This window comes from Urocitellus parryii, chromosome 7 (assembly GCF_045843805.1).
Source record: "Urocitellus parryii isolate mUroPar1 chromosome 7, mUroPar1.hap1, whole genome shotgun sequence".
Classification (NCBI taxonomy): domain Eukaryota; kingdom Metazoa; phylum Chordata; class Mammalia; order Rodentia; family Sciuridae; genus Urocitellus; species Urocitellus parryii.
The window spans coordinates 2,820,684-2,841,388 of record NC_135537.1 but is presented as its reverse complement, the minus strand read 5'-3'; the positions used below and the strand labels follow the sequence as shown (position 1 = coordinate 2,841,388).

Below are 20,705 nucleotides of genomic sequence, written 5' to 3'. Positions count from 1 at the left end.
TTCCAGCCCTGAACACACCAAAGCCCATCTTTCCTCAGGCCTAGGGGCCTGTTGCCCTGGTCCCCTCTCCTGTGGAGAAATCAGCAACCCCACCACCAAAGAGGGTCTGCGTTTCATTCCCTGGGGGCTTTTGATACCAGGAACTGAACCCAGGTGTGCTTAACCACTGAACCACAACCTCAGCCCCTTCTATATTTTATTTTGGGACAGGGTCTAAGTTGCTTAGGGCCTTGAAGTTGCTGAGGCAGGCCTTGAACTTGAGCTCTCCTGCTTCGCCCCCACCCCTCCGCCCCACCAGTCACTGGGAGTAAGGCATGTGAGGTTACACCCAGCTCCCTCGGGGCATTTTTACAGTGATGCTGTGGACAGCTTGCTACACAAAGTCAGAGGTGGTGTCCTGTCCACCCCAGTGCCTTAGCATGGCAACACCCAAGGGATGAGAAAGGAAATGAAGAGTCATCACAGGTCACGCTCCGCAACTCCCAGGACCTCCTGCCGCACGCCTGTGGGCTGGCTGGCCTGCTCCACACAGGGCCAACGGGGCGGTGCACTGACCCAGGGGTCACGGCAGAACACTGCACTGACAGATGGGGCGGGGCAGCGGTAAGGAGCCCCATGGCACCTCAGGCTGCTCTCACACAGGGGGACAGAAACCTGGGTCAAGCCCAATGACACTGGGGCTGCCACTTGCAAGGGGAGGAGCTGCACATCTTCCCACTGCACTGCACTTCAGACCTGCGCTTGTCACATACAGCGGGGCGGAGGCGGTTCTCGCAGAGCACCAGACTCGTGGTGAGAAACTCCCTCAAGTGACTGACCTGTACACATGTGGCCTCGGGCGTGTGGGGTCACAGAGCAGAGCTCGGGCCTCTACAGTCTTGTCCTCACCCAGCCCTCTCAGGAGGCCAAGGAGTATGAAATTAGAGATTCAGACCTTCCTGGGACCAGGAGGAAAACCCAAAGTTCTGACATAACTTCTGGAGCCCAAGACTCCCCAGGGGCATCTGTAGGGGACACCTGCTCTTTCCACTGTGCCAGCGTCCCTCTGTGAACCACAGCACTTCTGGAAACAACTGCTCTTGGCACTGGAAGTCTACCCTGATCCCCACGCCAGGCACTGCTGTGAGCACGCACCCTATCCCCGCGGGGTCAGTCTGCGCTTCCCCACTTCAGAGGTGAGGAGCCCGAGCGCGACAGAACCCCGGCTTGCAGGGGAGCCCACTGCCCTCCGCACTCAGCCTGCTCCAGACACTACCTGCGGCTCTGACAAAGCACAGGGGCCCACGCCCCACCTCCAGCCAAGCTTCAAACAGGAGAAAGCCCTGAGGGCAGGCCAAGGGGGAGAGGGCAGGATGTGTGTCAGGACTCCACCACTGGTGGCAGGGTCACAGCTGTGCTGGACGCCAAGCCCACAGGCAGGAGCAGCACTTACCAATCTGCAATAGGACAGGCGTGACCAGCGCCGTTTCCATGGCATAACAGAACTCCCTGCCAAACATCACCGCCCCATGCATCACCCACAGGCGCAGGGGGATCCTGTCTATGGACCCCTCGCTGAGGGTCTCCTCGTGGTTCTCAACCTCGGGGTCTCCAGGCTTCTGCAGGTCTGGCAGGGGCACGGGCAGCTCCTGGACTTGCATGGACTCGGAGTCGGCATTCTGCGGGGCCATTTTCATCACCACCAGATGAAGCGTCAGTGTGTGCTCCACCTACATGGACGAGACGAAGCTCTGCGGGCAGAGGGAGACGCCTCCCGGGGCTCAGGTGCGCTCTGCAGGCAGGCCGCGCTCACACCCCGCTCTGCAGGCACAGGGCTCTCCCTCACAGTGGCACATGGCTCGCTGGCTCACTGCGAGCGAGGGCTAAAAATCCATAAGTGCCACTCAGTTAATACCAGTGTCATCGTCATTGCTGAGGAGGCGCTGCGGTCACTTCTCCTGCCACAGAGAGGTGGGAAGGCGACACACACTGGCAGTCCTCTGTGAATCCCCATCGAGTGGCTCGAGGCTCTGCAAGAGGAGAGAGGACGGCCAGTCAGGAGAGTCGGGTGGGCTGTCTGTGCCACCTACCCCCGCCCACCTGCACCTCCAAGGTGTCCCCCAGGCCCCACCAGCCCTGGCTGCAGAGCGTATCTGTGCTGTAACACCATCTGCTCATGGGAGCTCCATGCTGGGGGTGGACAAAGATGGGCAAATAAGGGAAGCGGGGTCACAGGAGGCCAGCAGACAGAAAAAGGCCAAATGCCAATACCGTGGCCTCTGTGTCCTGTGGGAGGCGCTGGCAGTGACCCCTGTGGCCCGCCAGTACAGCGACGGGGCAGAGAGGCACAGGGGAGGCACAGGGGAGCCAGGGTGGCAGCTGAGGGAACTGCAGAGGGATTCTATGCGGGCAGAGGAGGGCAGAGGCAGCAGGGAGGATGGAAAGCAGGCTGGGCAGAGGGAGGACTCGCCTGCTCCACCCAAAGGGGGTCTAGATCTCTCCTGAGCCTGGGCTGGCCTGCACCCATTCAGCTGTGTGGGCAGTGGTCCTTGACCCGCCCAGATCACAAGACCAAGGATCATCAATGACAGTTACAGACCCTCTCTCAAGAAATGACACACCAAGTGCCAAACCTTCTGTACCTTCCGGGCATGCAGGACCAGGACTCCCTGCAGCCCCAGCTCTGAAGTCTCCTCCACCCCTCTCCTGTGACCAGCTTGTGAGGTAGGATCTTCCTAGGGACAACTGGTTACAGCCAGGCACTGCCAAATGACCAACAGGACAGTGCCCTGCAGATGCTTCAGCAGGGCAAGGCCAGCTGCCCCCATCAGGCAAGGTCAGCAAGCACGGCACCCCGTGTTCCTCTGGAGGGGCCTTCAGATGTGGGTTCCCTCTGGAGTGCACTAGAGGAAGGGCCTAAAGTCACACCCGACAGTGGGCCCACTTGATGTTAAGACAGTTTTGTAGTTTGATACTTTACTGCTTATGAGATGCGTATTTCTAGTAATATCTCATTACCGAAATATGACTCAGCCAGCCTCCCCTTCTCCTGGGGACGGGGTGCGAGCAGGGTGGGGCGGCAGGGTACCCTGGGGTTCCCAGGGACTCGGCATTGCCTCTTCCCACCCCCTTTCTTACTGCACTGAAATCTGAACCCCAGCAAGTGGCCTGCACCCCCGATTCCTCCTCATCCTCACCCTGACAAACTTCACTAGGCTCCTTTCCGTCACTCAGCCAATCTTACACCAAAATAGGGGCAGCGACTTAACTGCCATCCCCCATCAGAAGAGGGCTGGCTCTCAGGAGTGGAGCAGCTGGGCTGCGGCAGGAAGGGCAGCCTGATCATCAGGACCACGACCCCTCCACCCTGCCCGGCGGCCCAGTCCCACTGCCTGCCGACCTGTTCTTAGAAGCTCGTCCTGACACAGCTGCAGCCCCACAGGGTCTCAACTACACATGTGGTCTTCTGAGAGGAGGCGGCCTTCCCGGTCGGGAACCCTGATCTCTAGGGCTCCCCCCGGGTCCGGGTCCAGGTCCTAGTGGCAAAGGGAAGGAACCGTCCTGCAGAGCAGCACCTCTCACTGCAGCCATCCTTCACTGCTGCACCCTGGGGCTGCCCGCACCCAGGAACCGGGCTCTGCCACTCACCTTCGGCTCAAGTCACCTCCAGGGTCACCCCTCCTTACAATGGACGGCCCCTGCCTCGCACAAAGGGCTCCCATAGCTGCTGTGCTTTGCCAGGCAGTGAGAAGCCCCCGCCCCTGGACTCGGCCCCATGGCTGCCCCCGGCTTTCCCAGCCCTCCTTGTGCACTGCGGGCCGCACGGCCAGAGTCAGTGAGATCTAGTGAAGGGAGGGCGAGGGGGTGGTGGTTGAGGAGAGCTAGCCGCCCCACCCCCATCTGGAAGAGCTCCTCATGCGTGGTGTGGGTGCCTGTCCCGCACCCAGGAGGAGGAGGATGGGTGCCAGCCGGCCCAAGGTGTCCTGCAGGAGCACCCATGTGCTGCGGGGGACTTAGGCCGGGCAGGACACAGGCTCAGCAGCTGGTGGCTATAATCGCACTTGCTTAGCACCGGGGCCTCCCCAGTGTCTCCTGGTGGCCAGCCTGGTGTCACCACACCATCTGCTTGAATGTGGGTTCCCAGCCCTTTGAGATGTCTCTCCTGTCACACAGCAAGTTTCCGTCCCCCAGCGAGCCATCTCCCGGGCCAGTGTCCCTGCGTGGGGCAGGGTGGCCTGGAGCACACTCAGCCTGGGCAGAGCCGTTCCACCCCTGCTGCTTTTCCCAGCACTCTCCCAACTGCTCTTCCACATGTGTTTCCCAGCACTTTATGAGCATATGAACTTTTAAGAGCAGCCTAATGAACTCTGGGGGAAAAGATTTTGTTGGCATTTTTATGGAGATTCCAGTCATTTTCTAAACCAGCAGGGAGCACGGCAGCTTCCCGCTGGGCCGTCCTCTGCTGTGCCCAGCACTGGGCAGGAGAGCCCAGCACTCGCCCCGCAGGCTCTGCGCATCCGCATGGCCAGGGCAGAGAGATCTCCAGCCCTCCGCTTCCCAGCTGCTCAGTCCACACACACAAAGACTAGCAGGTACTGTCCCTTCACTGAGGGCCTGCATCCCTGCCCATCTGACTGGGGCTACTGATGTTTAGGTTCTAATTTCATCATCAAATGTGCATTCTCTGAGAATGGACAAAAAGAAAGAGGAAATCCATTTACCACAGCTCTCACCATCACCAGAGCATGGGCGCCCCTCACTCTCGGGGTGCGTTCCCACTTCCTCACTGAGGACGCTGCTGGTCTCATCCAACTGACCTGAACTTCCTACAGCCCTCATCTGGAGACTTGACAAGGCCCGCGAGGCATACAGAAGGGATGACTGGGGCACAACAGGGCAGCGGCCGCCACTGCAGGACAACCAGTGGGGCAGTGTGACCAGCTCACTGTCCATGAACATGTGGCCACAGCCCGCGCAGCTGACCCCTCTCAAGAGGCTCAGAGACACCATACAGCACTGGTGTCTCTGAGATCCCAAAAAACACTAGGATGCTCCCTTTCAGGGCGGGGCCAGAGGAGAATAGCCAAGCCATGGTGTGATGGCTCTGCCCCCTCGGCAGCTCCCGGCCTCCTCCAGTCGCCCAGAAGGCCAAGTTCAAGAGTCAGCTGTGGCCTCTCCAGGCATCCTCCCTGCATGAGACAGATCTTCCTCAGCACCGAGGGAAGCATTCCCCTGGAACCCACTGCCGCGACTGCCCTGTGCTCAGGGACAGCAGCTTTGCTGGGACCTGCAGATGCACTCAGACAGCAATTGTTCCAATCAACAACTTCCTCTATTGTCCTGCTCTTATAATCTACAGACACGGATGCCAAGCACGTGACTTCCCAGTGTGCTGGGGGAAGGCCACTGTGTACCGAGCCCAAGAAAAGCCAACCGGACAGTGTATCTGCACAGCACCCCATGCTCGGCTCAAGTTTTAGGTGGACGCCATCACTGCAATTCTTGACAAGCAGCATGGATGTGGCAGTCATACTTGCTTGAAGGTGGTCCCACCAGCTCTGATGCCTCGCATCGGGCTGAGGATACCAATGCTCACAGACATAGACAGCCAGCTGCCCATCATTCTATCATTCAGAGACAGGCACAAGATGGGGTGTGCCACCCTTGGAAAGCCCACAGGGACCACAGAGGCTCCTGGACTTAGGACAGCACATCATCTCCAAATACCTATCTTAGTGGAAACCTCACTAACCTACTGGTCCCGGCTCTGCAGCACACAAAGGGTACGTGCTCTCTGGTCGTCACAGGACTGCCCAGAGTGGACAGCAGCATCTTACCAGGTCACTAGCCTGGAAGAGATCAAAACTCAAAGTTTGAAATGTGATTTCTACCTTGCCTGCCACTTCCTCATGTCACAAAGTCAGAAGACGGTCACACAGACCTGTCCTAAGTTGGGGATAGCTGTCCTGTTTTCCGTTAGAAAAGCTGTCAGCTGCTCCCTGACGACCCAGCTAATGTGCGCTAGTCAGCTAGTCCTCTCGTCCATGCACATGGTTGTGGGCAGGAGCAGTGTGGGGACAGCATGGAAGCCAGGGACCAGGACGCTGGCAGTGTGTAAGGAGGAAGCCAAGGTAGTGTGCAGCCCAGCGGGGTGCCTGCCCAGCACACTCAGGGCCCACGTTCAATCCACAGAACTGCAAAATAGCAGCAGCACCAATAAAATTAGAAAAAGAAAACCAGCTTTTGGATCAAGAGCATAAAAAACATGAAATCGGATCAAGCAACTTCAAAGCACCTTGGCAGGATTGAAACCAGCCGATGGCAGTTCTGCTTACAGCAGTACTTCCTGAATGGCACTTCAGAAACTCCACTGACCCCAACGCAAAGTCAGCATTGCCCCCACAGAATGAGAGCACAGCCACAGGCTAGGAGGAAGTATCTGCAGAAGACACATCTGATAAAATATCATCTAAAATACACAAGTGGCTATTAAAGTCAAACAATAGGAAAAGGACTTGATTTAAAGTAGGTCAAAGACCTCAAGAGGCAGCTCACAAAAGGGACATTGCAGATATGCAAACCATACAGGGACCACTCCACATCAGTTTCACCAGGGACAGACAGACAAAGCAGACAGGCCACCACACAGCACTGGGAGTGGCCCAAACCCAGAATGCGAGCCCCACTGGGAGCTGGGGAGGGCCTGGGCCTGCAGGCCCCCACTGACTGCAGGGAGTGCAAAATGGTCTGGCTGCTCCAAACACAACCTGACCAAGGCTGGTTCTGTTTTTGTTTTTTTGTTTTTTTTTTTTGAATGGAATATCCTCTAACAGTGCAATCAAGATCTGGGTTCCTTGGACTTACCCAAAGGAGGTGAAAACTAGTGTCCAAAAACTGGCACCAAAGGTTTACAGTGGCTACATTTATAGGTGCCAACACCTGGAAGCAACCCAGGTGTCCTTTAAAGGTGACAAATTATGGCCCATCCCAACAATGGAATATTATTCAGCACTGAAAAGAGATGCGTTCTTGAGCACTGAAGTCATGTGGGCCCCTCAGATGCTAAGTGAAAGGAGCCACCGGATGAAAGAAATGTACTTTGTTTACAGCAGGTCAACGGGAGCCAGGTTACAGAGGGGACTGTTGGACAGGAGGAGCAGTGTCTAGGGCAGGGAAAACATTCTGGTGCGCCAAAGGGAGATGCATATCATGGCACCTTTGTCCAAACCCACAGAAAACACAACACCACAGGCAGCGGTCACTCTGGTGACACTGTGGTGTCAGGAGGCCCCTCTGGTGGGCTATACGCAGCTGAGAGCAATAGGCATAAAGACACTCTGTGTAGTCCTCTGAATTCTACTACAAATTTGAAACTGCTCTGTAAAGTGCAGGATTTAAAAAATAATCAGTGTTTTGTCCTTATATTTAAACAAATAAGTAACATGCTCTAGACAAGAAAGGACTCAGGACACTCACTGGTGTCACACGGTTGGGAAAGCTTTTCTCAAACTGGCTCACATGTGTGCTGATCCCGTCCTGGTGTTGTGTGTCACCTGCAGGGACTCTGACTGGCCCCTCAGGCTGCACAACATACCTCTGGTCTAAGGCGTTCAACCGAGGCGCAGGACTTTGTGGCCTCTGCAAAACTCGGCTAGTCACCCTGTGAGTCTGAATCAGAGGGGTGTTTCTGCACCGCAGGCTCCTGGGCTCCACCCCAGCCCCACACACCAGGCTGCCCACCTGCTGCTGGAGCAGGGGCGAGGCAAGGGGTCACTCATCTGTGTACACACTTGTGCCTGTGAGCCTGTCTCCATACCTGTCTGTGAACGTGCATGCTTGTGTCTGAGCATCTCTATCTATGTGTATAAATTACTCTTGAGCATTACGAAATGGAATTGAGGAAACCTGGAAAGAGTCCCCAGGGCGTGAGGGGATCAAAACATTGTCACACTGTACACAATCAGTCATTAAGGTTTCCTCAGTGAATCAGTATCCCAGCAACAGAGGAGCCGCCCAGCCGTGGACTCAGTCAGACCACAGCCTCACCAGGGTCCTGCTGGAGGCCAACCCAGTCTTCCCAGACCCTGGGGTCCTCCGGTCCTCCACACAGCCTGTGCCTGCACTCTTCCTTCCACCCGCCAGCCCAGAAGCATGTGCAGTACCTGCCCAGATCAGGCAGGCACCACATGGTCAAAAAAACAAAACAAAAAAATAATTCAGAAGCACTGAAGGCAGAGGACCTGACTAACCCCTCACCACTCCATTAAAAAAAGAAAACCAAATTTTAGAAATGTCTCTCTTTTAGTGAGAAGGAGGAGAAAAAGGGCTCCAAGAAGACCCACCCCACTTCCAGCCAGGAAGCAAAGGCCAGTGTGACCTGCCACCAAGCAGCAGAGACTGCTCTTCTAGTTCCAAGCTGGGACACTGGCACACTGCAGCAAGAGTGCGTTTCCAAGACACACACACACACCAGGCCTGCTGAGCCCCTCTGGAAGTGCACCACACGCTGCACCTCATGGACTGCACAGCCACCTGTTGTTCCTCAGAAAACTGCCACCCAGACCGTCCCATGCCCCACCCACCCACTGGGCATGACCCAGCTGCGTCTGCAGCTACCACCACCTGGCAGACCTTGGCAATCCACTCACCTAGGCTGGGCCTGCTTCCTCAGCGGTAAACTGCAGATACCAAAGGGTGCTTCCTCTAGTCCAGGGGCTTCCTGCTCCCCCCATGACAACAGGGGGCCACTCCTGTATAATCTGTGATGTACGGTCACCCCGCCCATTGCAAATCATGACCCAGCAGCTGGCAGAGAGCAATACCTGCCAAACAGATCCAACAGACCTGCAACCAGCACACAATGCCAGCACTGCCTGCAGACACCAGAAAGGTGCCCCCGGCCTGACAGCCACTCATCAGTGGAGACACTCAGCCTTTCTGAGCCCAGCACACAGGGCTTACCGTAGTTAAGAGGGCAAGAGAATCCACAAGGAACAGAGCCCAGGGGATGAGCCCTGAGGCTCCCCCACAGCAAGAGGCTGTCAGAGTCCTGCAAGCCTCAGGCTGTCCACTCCAACGGCCTCTGTTTTCACGGCTGGCACTTCCATTTCTGGAAGCCACTTTTCCACCTACAAAGGAAAACATCAGGATGGCCAACAGAGCTCCAGGGTGCAACTGGGATCCCCAGGGCTCCTGGGGCAGGATATCAGTTGCAGACTTGTCCAGACACCCAAGAAAGTGGCGCACAACTAGACCAGAGCTCTAGTGCCCCTGGAGGGCTGATGGGGTGACTCGGTGGGAGCCAACTGCAAGCATTGTCTAAGGAGCAAGAAGACGGGTGCCAGTGGTAGCTCAGCCTCTCCAACAGATGCCACCCACCCAGGGCAGCAGCCACAACGGGGCTGCCCGAGCATCCACAGCTCATCAGCAGCCTCCTCAACCCGCTAGGGGCACACGCAGAGACACCTGAGAAAACGGCCAGCACCTCTCCACTTCTGATTTCCCAGGTCTTCCTGGTCTCAAAAGCAGGGAATCCATTCTCACTGGTTGCCCTAGGACACTAGAGCCCATTGCTGACTCGCCAGCCCATTCCTGGGCCTGGCACAGTGGCAGGCTGCCTCCCAGCCCCTCCGCTCCTCCCATCAGGGCCATCTGGGGCTCCACCGGAGGATCCGAACTGGCCTGATGGCTTGCCCTTCACCCTAAGAGCCTGTCCTCAATATTGTCACCTGGGCAACCCCTTAAAAAGCCAATTAGACACACCACTCCCTGCCCCAACTCCCCCTTAGTCTAGGCTGGTCCCAAAGTCCCCCTAAAGGGCCACCTGTTCTCTGGCCATCACTCTGCTCTCCCCGTGTTGCAGGGTCCACCTCAGCCCCTGCACCTGCTGACTTCTGACTGCTCCCTCAGCAGCCCTTTCTCATGGGCCACGCAGACTACCTGGCCACACAGCCTCCAGGCAGAGCAACCTCCTGGCTGAGAGGACCCCGTCAGATCAACAGCAGGCCCAACGGCAAGCTTCCAGGGAGACAGGCAAACTGATGACATGAGGTCAAATTCCAAACTTCCACCTCTTAAAACCACAATAAAATCCACTTAGAATCAGAAATCTCTACACTACTAAGACAACTGCCACCCAAACATCAAGGGAACAAAAAAGCACCCAACAAAAATAAAAAGCCCAGGACGAAAGTTCACTTATGAGAAAATGACCTGAACCAGGGACAGGCATCCCCAAAGAAAACTGTCCCCCAACATTTAGCCTTCTTACCACAGTTCTTTACAGCCTCCTTGATCTGCCCAATCAGCCGAGTAGGTTTTCTAATTAAAAAGCAGTGAGGGGTTCTTCTCTCCTTTTCTTTCTAAATGTTCCTAGCACTGATTTGCTGATTTGAGCCACTGGAGTCAGAAAGAAGCTTTGGCTGCCATGGAAACAGCAGCAAACGTTTAAACTGCGCAGCTCCTGGAATCCCGGCTGGCTCAGGAAACCAAGCTGCAGCATGGATCCAAAATGCCAAACGAGCATCTCAGCCAGGAGTCCCGAGGGAGATGAGCGAGTGTTTCTCTGAATCACTGCTCGCCTCATCTAGCAGCAGACCCAGGGCAAGCAGGCAGGCAGCCTCGGCCACCCATCACACAGAGAGGCCAGAGCCAGCCACCTCCGGCCTGCAGGATGACCAAGCGGGGTGGAAATGAAGCAAGAATCCCTCGCGCTGCACACATACAGTCCAGACCTGACCGAGGACATGGGCACAGCTGAGGAAACAGCCCCAAGGACAGCCAGGACGTGAGGGGCTCGTGAGTGGTGCTCGTTCCTGCCATGACTCACTGACTCAGGCATCCTAAGATCCTGCAGGCATCCTAAGGCCACGATGGACGCAGGGCTTCAAGAAGTGAGAGCTGGGACTAAGCCATCCACTGGCACAGAACCACAGAGCTCACAGGGTCAGACAAACACCAGGCACAGGTCGGGCTGGCAAAGCACGCCTGTCATCTCAGCGACTTGAGGCTCAGGCAGGAGAATCCCTGCTGAGAGCCACAGCCGAGTCTGTATGGCCCCTGGCATTTTGCCAACAGTATTGATTGACAGGCAAGGCGTTAATATCCGCCTCTGCCGCTACTTTTGAGTTCTAGCGCTAATTTTGAGTTCTCGCGCTATTTTTAGTTCTCACGGGGATTCCCCGGGAGTTCCCATTGGTTGGCGAAGGGCAGGAGGAGGGTTTTCCCGGGGAGATATTTCCGGCTGGGGGTTCCTGGAGGAGCCTCGTGGCTTTTCGGGAGGATTCCCCAGGAGCGTGTGTGAGGTTTTTTCTTGCAGTAGAAAAAATAAAATTTGTTCCTGCTTTAGTGGCTCGTGATTTGTGCCCAGCCAGACTGTGGCATTTGGTGGCCCGTACGGGGAACGTCTGAAGCTTCGGGGTAAGTGAAATTGCTTACCCCTAAGGGAAGGCAAGAGAATGGGTGACCATTTTAAAAAACAATATGTTCTTGCTTTGATTTGTTTTGGTTTTGTTTCAAGCTGCCTATCCCTAGAATTTTCTCAGGCAGACTGGGAAAAATGGTTGGCTCAAGGTTTGAAGTTGTTTGCCCCTGAGGAAGAGATAGAAATAGACCACAAATGCACATGTCCAGAAAATAGGAAAATTGATACAACGATTTTTTGTTCCATTTTTGTTTCATTCTGTTTCGGTCTTGTTTTGTGTTATCTTTTTGGGTTGCGTTATCTTTGTAACAGATTAGAAATTAGTAAAAAACAAACTGAAAGAGTGTTAAATAAATTGTTAGAGGTTCAAACCATGGAGAAAGACAATTTAGATCAAGCAAAAGAGAAGGTCTCTCAAGCTAGTCAGACAGAGGAAGAAAATTTAAAGGAAGAAAGCTTAGAGGAGAAACAGCTATCAGGGGGGAAGCAACAACAGGAGGCTGCTACTAACACCGATCTATCACCAGAGGGCGTAATTCAGCCAACAGCTCCACCTATGGAGATAGCTGAGCGGCCCTCAACCCCCTCAACCCCCGTAGTTGATAGATGGGATCCTGAGACAGGACCTCAAAGATTAGCATGCCCTGTACTTGAGCAGGCAGGAGGGCAGCGAATTCACCGTGAGTTAGAGTTCAAAACAGTGAAGCAATTAAAGGAGGCTGTAACAACCTATGGTCCTCATGCACCCTTCACTGTAAGCATGGTCGAATCCATTACTAACTTGGACATGACTCCAGCAGATTGGGCTAGCATGTGTAGATCTGTGCTAAATGGAGGACAATATTTGTTATGGAAGGTTGCCAATGAGGAATTTTGCAGGGAGACAGCTAGACGAAATGCAGCAGCCGGTTACCCTCAAAGAAGTCTAGAGATGTTGCTAGGAAAAGGACCTTATGAGGGTCAGCGGCAACAAATTCAATATGATCCTGCTGTATATGCACAGATTGCTGCAGACGCAGTTAGGGCATGGAAGACTTTACAAGGACATGGAGATTTACAAGGTCAGCTATCTAAGGTAATACAGAGACCTAATGAACCTTACGCTGACTTTGTAGATAGGCTTATTCAAACAGCCTCCAAAATTTTTGGTGACACAGAACAAGCAATGCCATTTATAAAACAACTGGCTTATGACCAAGCAAATCGTTGCTGCAGAGAGGTCATTAGACCATGGAAACATGAAGATTTAAACACATATATTAAATTATGTAGAGACATTAATGAACAAGGACAAGTCTTGGCAGCAGTACAACAGGCTTTAGATGCCAGGCCAAAAACATGCTACAATTGTGAACAAACAGGACATTTTAAAAGGAGTTGCCCCATAGGAGGAAGGTATAACAAAGTTAGGTATCAAAGGAATAGAACACCAGATATTTGCCCACGATGCCGTAGAGGGAGACACTGGGCTAATGAATGCCGTTCTCAAACCACCATAGAGGGTACTCCATTATCAAAAAATGGACAAGGACCAGGTGGTTACCCACGATATCGTGGAGAAAGGCATCAGGCTCCATTGCCAAAAAACGGACAGGGGGGCCCAATGCTCCGGGGCCCACGACCACAAATGTACGGGGCACTGGAGGAACCCAGAAAAACCATGGAGGAACCCAGCAACCCCATCAGGGTAGTACCCAGGACACATTATCCATCCGATCTCTCATCAGACGAACCAGAGGGAGCGCAGGGTTGGACATCTGCGCCTCCGCCAGAGCAGTACTAACTCCAGAGATGGGAGTTCAAATCATTCCCACAGGAGTAAAAGGACCTCTTCCCAAAGGAACAGTAGGCTTATTGTTAGGACGTAGTTCTTCTACGCTAAAAGGACTTATGATAAGTCCCGGGGTAATTGATCCCGATTATGAAGGTGAAATAAAAATTATAGCTAGTTCTCCAAAGGGTATATCAGTAATTTCACCAGGAGATAGAATAGCACAGTTATTAATAATATCCAGCCTACATGATAAATTTTCCAGTACTACTATGGAAAGAGGTTCCAGGGGTTTAGGCTCCACAGGTGTAGATTGGGCTATGCTGTCTTTGAATTTAGATTCTCGCCCAATGCTAAAACTAAATATTCAAGGACATGAATTTAATGGGCTACTGGATACAGGTGCAGACCTTAGCATCATATCTCGTCAAGAATGGCCAAAACATTGGCCATTACAACAAGCCACTCAAACGCTTCGAGGCCTAGGAGTGGCAACTAATCCCCATAGAAGTGCAATGGTCTTAGATTGGAAGGATCCTGAAGGATGTGAAGGAACTATACAGCCATATGTATTGGATCATCTTCCCGTAAATTTATGGGGACGAGATGTCTTAGATCAATTAGGTTTGACATTAACAAATAATATCAATCAAAATGCACCCACTATTATGGCTAGACAAGGTTTTAGGAAAGGAAAAAGATTAGAAAAACAAGAACAAGGTATAGCAGCACCAATACAAATAGATCAAAGAATAAATAGACATGGACTGGGTTTTCAGAAGGGGTCACTGAGGCAATAAAAATCACTTGGAAATCAGATAGACCGGTATGGGTTTCTCAGTGGCCCCTGACTAAAGAAAAGATACAAGCAGCCCATGACCTGGTCAAACAACAATTAGCAGAGGGACATATACAACCTTCTGTATCTCCCTATAATACTCCCATTTTTGTCATTAAAAAGAAATCTGGTAAATGGAGATTATTACAAGATTTAAGAGCCATTAATAATGAGATGGTTATTATGGGACCTGCTCAATCAGGGATTCCTCAATTGTCTGCTTTACCAAAAACCTGGTATGTTTTAGCTATAGATATTAAAGATTGTTTCTTTTCAATTCCAATTCATCCTGAGGATAGTCCACATTTTGCATTTACTATCCCTGCACTGAATCATGAAGGTCCTGATCAGAGATATGAATGGAAAGTGCTCCCTCAAGGGATGGCTAACTGCCCAACTATGTGTCAAATTTATGTTAATAAAGCAATCCAGCCACTTAGAAATCAAAATCCTGAACTACAAATATTTCACTATATGGATGATGTATTGTTAGCACACAAAGATAAAAACACATTGTTGGAATGTTATGCCACACTTACAAATTTGTTAAAAAATTATAATCTAGAGATAGCAATAGATAAAGTACAATTAAATTTTCCAATTAATTATTTAGGAGTTCTATTATCCTCAACCATGGTCCGTCCACCTAAAATTCAAATACGAGTAGATCAACTCAAATCACTTAATGACTTTCAAAAGTTGTTGGGAGATATAAATTGGATAAGGCCTTATCTAGGCATACCAACAGGAGAGTTGGGACCTTTATTTGATATCCTAAAAGGTCCATCAGATCCAAATTCACCCCGCATATTAACTCCTGAAGCAAGAAAGGCATTAAAAATTATTGAAACATATATGGAAAATATGCATTTGGACAGAATTGATATAAGTTTGCCTTTATTATTCATTGTAATACCAACAAAAAATATTCCTACAGGAGTATTTTGGCAAGAAGGTCCATTATTGTGGATACATTTATCTTACTCTCCTAACACTATTCTTACTAGGTATCCTGAGGCTGTAGGACAATTAATACTGAAAGGAATAAAAGCAGCAAAGGGAGTGTTTGGAATTTCTCCCAATAAAATTATTACTCCATATACTATGGAGCAAATTGATGAGTTAGCTAATGAGTTAAATACATGGGCAATAATCATGTGTAAATCAAATGTTTCATTTGATAATCATTTACCATCTAATCCTTTGTTGTCTTTTTGGTCTAAGCATCCTGTAGTTTTTCCTAAAATGACAAGAAAAACACCTATCGTGAATGCTCCAAATATATTCACTGATGGGTCTAATAATGGTACAGCAGCAGTAGTTACCCCTGATCAAACTTTTACATTTTTAGTTCCCAAACAATCAGCTCAAAAGGTAGAGCTCAATGCAGTTTTACAAGCTTTTGTGATGTTTAAAGATTCTGTATTTAATTTATTTTCTGATAGTCAGTATATAGTTAATGCTATAATATCCCTTGAAGATGCTGGTAGGATTTCCCCTTCCTCTACTGTTTTCTCTTTGTTTTCCACTATACAAAGTCTAATCTGGGATAGAAAAGATCCATTCTTTATAGGACATATCAGGGCACATACAGGATTGCCTGGAGCCCTTAGTTTGGGCAATGATTTAGCAGATAAAACTACACATGATATACATATTTTTTCTACTGTAGAAGAAGCTACAAATTTTCATAAAAGGTTTCACGTTAATGCTAATACTTTACAAAAGCGTTTTAAAATAACTAAGGAACAAGCCAGGCATATAATAAAACAATGCCAAAATTGTGTGACCTTTTTACCACAAGTTAATCTTGGAGTCAATCCTAGAGGACTGATACCTAACCATATTTGGCAGATGGACGTCACACACTTGCCAGAATTTGGAAAATTAAAATATTTACATGTTACAGTTGATACTTCTTCCGGATTTTTGATGGGCTCCCTTCATGCCGGAGAAAAAACTAAAGATGTTATAGCTCATTGCTTACAAAATTTTGCCACTGTGGGTGTTCCTAAACAGTTAAAAACTGATAATGGTCCTGGTTACACTTCTAACTCTTTTAAACAATTTTGCTCATCTTTTGGTATTACTCATATAACAGGAATCCCATACAATCCACAGGGACAAGGCATAGTTGAAAGAGCTCATCAAACTATTAAAACGTACTTATTAAAGCAAAAAGAGGGAATTGGAAAGGGGTATATATCCCCCAAAGATAAACTTAAAATAACCCTTTTTACTCTAAACTTTCTAAATTTGGATTCATCAGGACTTAGTGCTGCGGAAAGACATATGTATCCGAAAAATGTACATAAGCCTAAGGTACTTTGGAAAGATATTCTAACAGGACAATGGAAAGGTCCCGACCCAGTTATTGTCTGGAGTCGGGGTTCCGTTTGTGTGTTCCCACAGGGAGAACAGCAGCCGATTTGGATTCCAGAGAGGTTAACCAAAACAATTTCTACAGAAAAAGAAGATGATTTGACTGAAATCCATAACAGCTGATATCCAGAGCTCCAGCTTGGCTATTCTTACATCTGCGACAGTGATTAACCACGGTGCCTTTTTTCAATATCTATTTTATTATTGCATTTTTCCCACATCATAAAGTTCTATTTTATTTTTTGAGCTCATACAAACCTAGGTTAATGTTTTTCTGATCAGTTTTGTTTTTTGACTGTGTTTTATTTTTTGACTGTGGAGTTTCTAAACATTGCAATGGAGATTTCACCTAGGTAAAGCTACAAGGCCTTTATTATTGTCTTATATGTTGTATGTTATGTGCGCACACTTCTGTTTTGTGTTGTATGTCTGTATGTGTGTATGTCCATATATCTTATATGAGGAGCGCTCATGAATAAATGGATCCGAATTTTTTTTTTATTCACGTGATTTTAATGGTTTAATTTAGATTGGGTAAACAGCTGTTGAAAATTGTTTTAATATGTGAACAAATAAGGGGGTTAACAGATCTGTTTGTTTGCTTTCACCTTTCCTTCTCATTATATTTAATAATTCTGTTCAGGATAATGTAAATTGTTCAAAAAATTGTTTTCTTAATGCCTGTTGGAATGTTACATAATTTTTTTCCTAGCATCATTGCCAGAATTCCTATCTTCATCCCAGTGCCGGTGAAGACAAAGATAAAACCAAACTACAGCTTCTTCGGTAGCTATCAACAAACTGTATAAACTGATGCATCAGTGAATAATAACTCAACAAGTAATGCTCAATCAAGGAGTAGATTTACTTTGGGAAGAAATGGACATATTGACAGATTCCTCTACTTTGAACTGCTTGCAGAACTTGCCTGGACTATGTATCACTTGTATGCATTGTGAACTATCTGTTGGTGCAGCGAATTGTGGTAATGCTGGCATCTTTGCTGATGGTGTCACCGGTGGTACAATTTTTCAAAGGAGCCCTCAATTGGCTTGGTGTCATGGCATTTTTCATCCTCCTCCCTTCTACTAGTGATGGTCTAAAATTTGGGGGCCAACAGAGGTGAGGCAAAGAACCTCACCCCCCCATTGGCACCAAGGACAAGTTTGGGGGCCAACAGAGGTGAGGCAAAGAACCTCACCCCCCCACTGGTGCAAAGGCCTATCCACAAGTATGGCTGTATGCTGGACCGGTAGTCAGTGACGGGTATGATCCGATTGCAGTGGTACCAACCTAAGACAGGAGGCTGACGCCTAGAGGTCAGTTCATCCGATGACGGGTAAGGACCATATGTTGAATTGGACTACCTAACAGGCACGGTCCCTAAGCCACATTACTTGTTGTTTATTTAAACAGAAGGGGGGAGATGCTGAGAGCCACAGCCGAGTCTGTATGGCCCCTGGCATTTTGCCAACAGTATTGATTGACAGGCAAGGCGTTAATATCCGCCTCTGCCGCTACTTTTGAGTTCTAGCGCTAATTTTGAGTTCTCGCGCTATTTTTAGTTCTCACGGGGATTCCCCGGGAGTTCCCATTGGTTGGCGAAGGGCAGGAGGAGGGTTTTCCCGGGGAGATATTTCCGGCTGGGGGTTCCTGGAGGAGCCTCGTGGCTTTTCGGGAGGATTCCCCAGGAGCGTGTGTGAGGTTTTTTCTTGCAGTAGAAAAAATAAAATTTGTTCCTGCTTTAGTGGCTCGTGATTTGTGCCCAGCCAGACTGCGGCAAATCCCAAGATCTAGGCCAGCCTCAGCAAGTTAGTGAGACCCTGTACCAAAATAAAATATAAAAGACTGGGGGTGCAGCTCAGAGGTAGAGCACCCCTGGGTTAAGTGCCCAGAGTGCAAAGAAAGAGAAGAGGAAACCCACGAAGCACTGGCCTTCTTTTTTTTTTTAATATTTATTTTTTAGTTTTAGGTGGACACAACATCTTTATTTTATTTTTATGTGGTGTTGAGGATCGAACCCAGTGCCCTGCGCATGCCAGGCGATCACGCTCCCGCTTGAGCCACATCCCCAGCCCAGCACTGACATTCTTAAAGAGAAGCACGGGGCGTACAGCAGCACCCCTTCCCACAGGAACCACTCCAAGGCCCCCAGGGACGCTGACACTGTGGCCTTAAAGCCAGCACTGGTCCTTTCTCCTGCAGGTGCATGCAGGCTCAGCTGCCACCTGGGCCGCGGCCTCAACTGTTGCAGTCTGAGGCGCATCGGGCAACTCACACCCTTTCCTCCACCACGACTCCCTGGGGAGGCCACTCTTCCTGTGAAGGACAGCAGAGGACTCTGACCTCTCCACTTAAAGGAAGTGCTCTCTGGCTTCTCCAGTGCCACCGCTCTATGCCCAGGGGCCACCATGAAGTAAGACGAGGCTCACCCTCACCACCAGCACTGGATATGTGCAGCCATCTGGCGACTGCCCGCAGGCAGTGGCACTCGGGTCCCAGGTGGGAGGGAGGGACGTACAAGACTCCTCTACACTCAGACGGGCGCACAACTTAGAAATCTATGAGCTGTATCTTTCTGGAACCTTCTCATTTATATTTCAGACCTTGGTTGATGGCAGACAACTAAAATAGTGGGACATGGGACACTACTTTTTCTTCGACAACTGTTAAAAAAAAAAAAAAACTAGTTGTCATTTTAAGCCAAGTTTAGAAGACAATTTACATGGGCTGTAGCCCGAGGTCCCATTTGTTTTCGTCCTTCCTATGACCAAAGTGATGGGCTGGAACCACGAGCCTTCCTGCATGGCGCTCCCAGAGCACCAAGGACTTTATCTAAAGCCACAGGGCTGAGTCACCATAGTGCCACCCACCAGGAGAGGGTGCTGCAGAGACCATTCCCCAGTCTCAGCGCCTCCTCAAGTGGCAGCCTTCTCAGGGCCCTGGCGCTAACCTCCACGAGCAGGCAGAGGGGGAGAACTGGACAGCCCCTGCTTCCTCCTCCTCCTGGTCCCCACTCAGGGAAGCAGCTGGGACGGGGGACACCTCCCACAGAAGAGGTGGCCTGGCCTTCCTTCACTGCATAAATTAGACCCAAACCTACCACTATCTCCCCACCTCTGTAGAGAAGGAGTCCCCCAATCTGGTACCCCCCATTTTCTGTGATGAGGAAACCCAGTCAGGTATTTAATGACCCCAAAGCTCTGGGGAGAGCTGGCTTTTCAGGACCAAGCAAGCACCTTCTGGAACTGTGGACTGCTCTTGCCCACACCAGCTCAGCCTCCTGGACCACCACAGCAGCTTCCTGTGCTGGGCAGCCCCATGGCATGGCTCCTGCCCAGTGTGTGAGGCCTGGTGCAACCCCCAGCACGGAGAGAACACCAGCTCCCTCCCCGGACTGCAGCCTGCTCAGGGTACACAGAAGCTCAGCACACTCCACCCCCAGGAAGCCCGGCGGGCTGGGTGTGGCTCGGTGACACGTGAGGCCTTGGGTTCCATCCTCAGGCCCACAAAAAAAGAGAGAAATCTCAAGCATCCAGAAGAAACTGGCTAAAGAGTGGCATGTCCATAAAGAAAGCCACACTGTACAACAGTTGACAGGAAACACCTGATAGTAAGTGTAAAAAGCAGGCCATAAATCAAGTGCGCATCATGACCACATTAGAAGCTTTAAAAGATGGATACACAAATTTCTGTGTGGTTCATTCATACTTAGGTTCTTTGTGCTTCTATATGACCTAAACTTTAATCAAAAACAAGTAAGTATGGGCTGGGGCTGTAGCTCAGTGGTGGAGCACTTGCCTAGCACAAGTGAGGCACTGGGTTCGATCCTCAGCACCACATAAAAATAAATTAACAAATAAAGATACTGTGTGACCATCTACAACTAAAAAAATATATTTTTTTAAAATAAGTAAACTGGGTTGGGACTGTGGCTCAGCGGTGGGACACTCGCCTGGCATGTGTGGGGCCCTGGGTTCGATTCTCAGCACCATATAAAAATAAATGAATAGAATAAAGGTATAGAAAATAAACGAATAAGTAGAATAAGTAAATTACCTTTAAAAATATAGCTCAGTGTGGTGAACATGCCTGTAATTCCATCAACTCAGGAGGCTGAGGCAGGAGGTCTGCAAGTTTGAGGCCAGCCTCAGCAACTTAGCAAGATCCTATCTCCAAATGAAAATAAAAAGGGCTGGGGATATGGCTCAGAAATGAAGCATCCCCAAGTTCAATCCCCAGGAATTAAAAACAAATAAAAACATAGATATGACACTGTTTCGGGGTAGCCAGCCCGTCCCACAGAGGACTGC

The 20,705-nt window shown here is 50.2% G+C and overlaps 1 protein-coding gene across 3 annotated transcripts in view; it reads right to left on the bottom strand.

The window, feature by feature from the left end:
* Slc45a4 (solute carrier family 45 member 4) overlaps positions 1 to 20,705 on the bottom strand; it is an 80,169-nt gene that overhangs the window by 32,215 nt on the left and 27,249 nt on the right. For all 3 annotated transcript variants that reach the window (XM_026403051.2, XM_026403052.2, XM_077800888.1), the window contains exon 2: positions 1,433 to 2,009. In XM_026403051.2, the coding sequence (XP_026258836.1) occupies positions 1,433 to 1,676 (244 nt within the window). In that variant the 5' untranslated portion in view covers positions 1,677 to 2,009. The remainder of the gene's footprint in view (positions 1 to 1,432; positions 2,010 to 20,705) is intronic.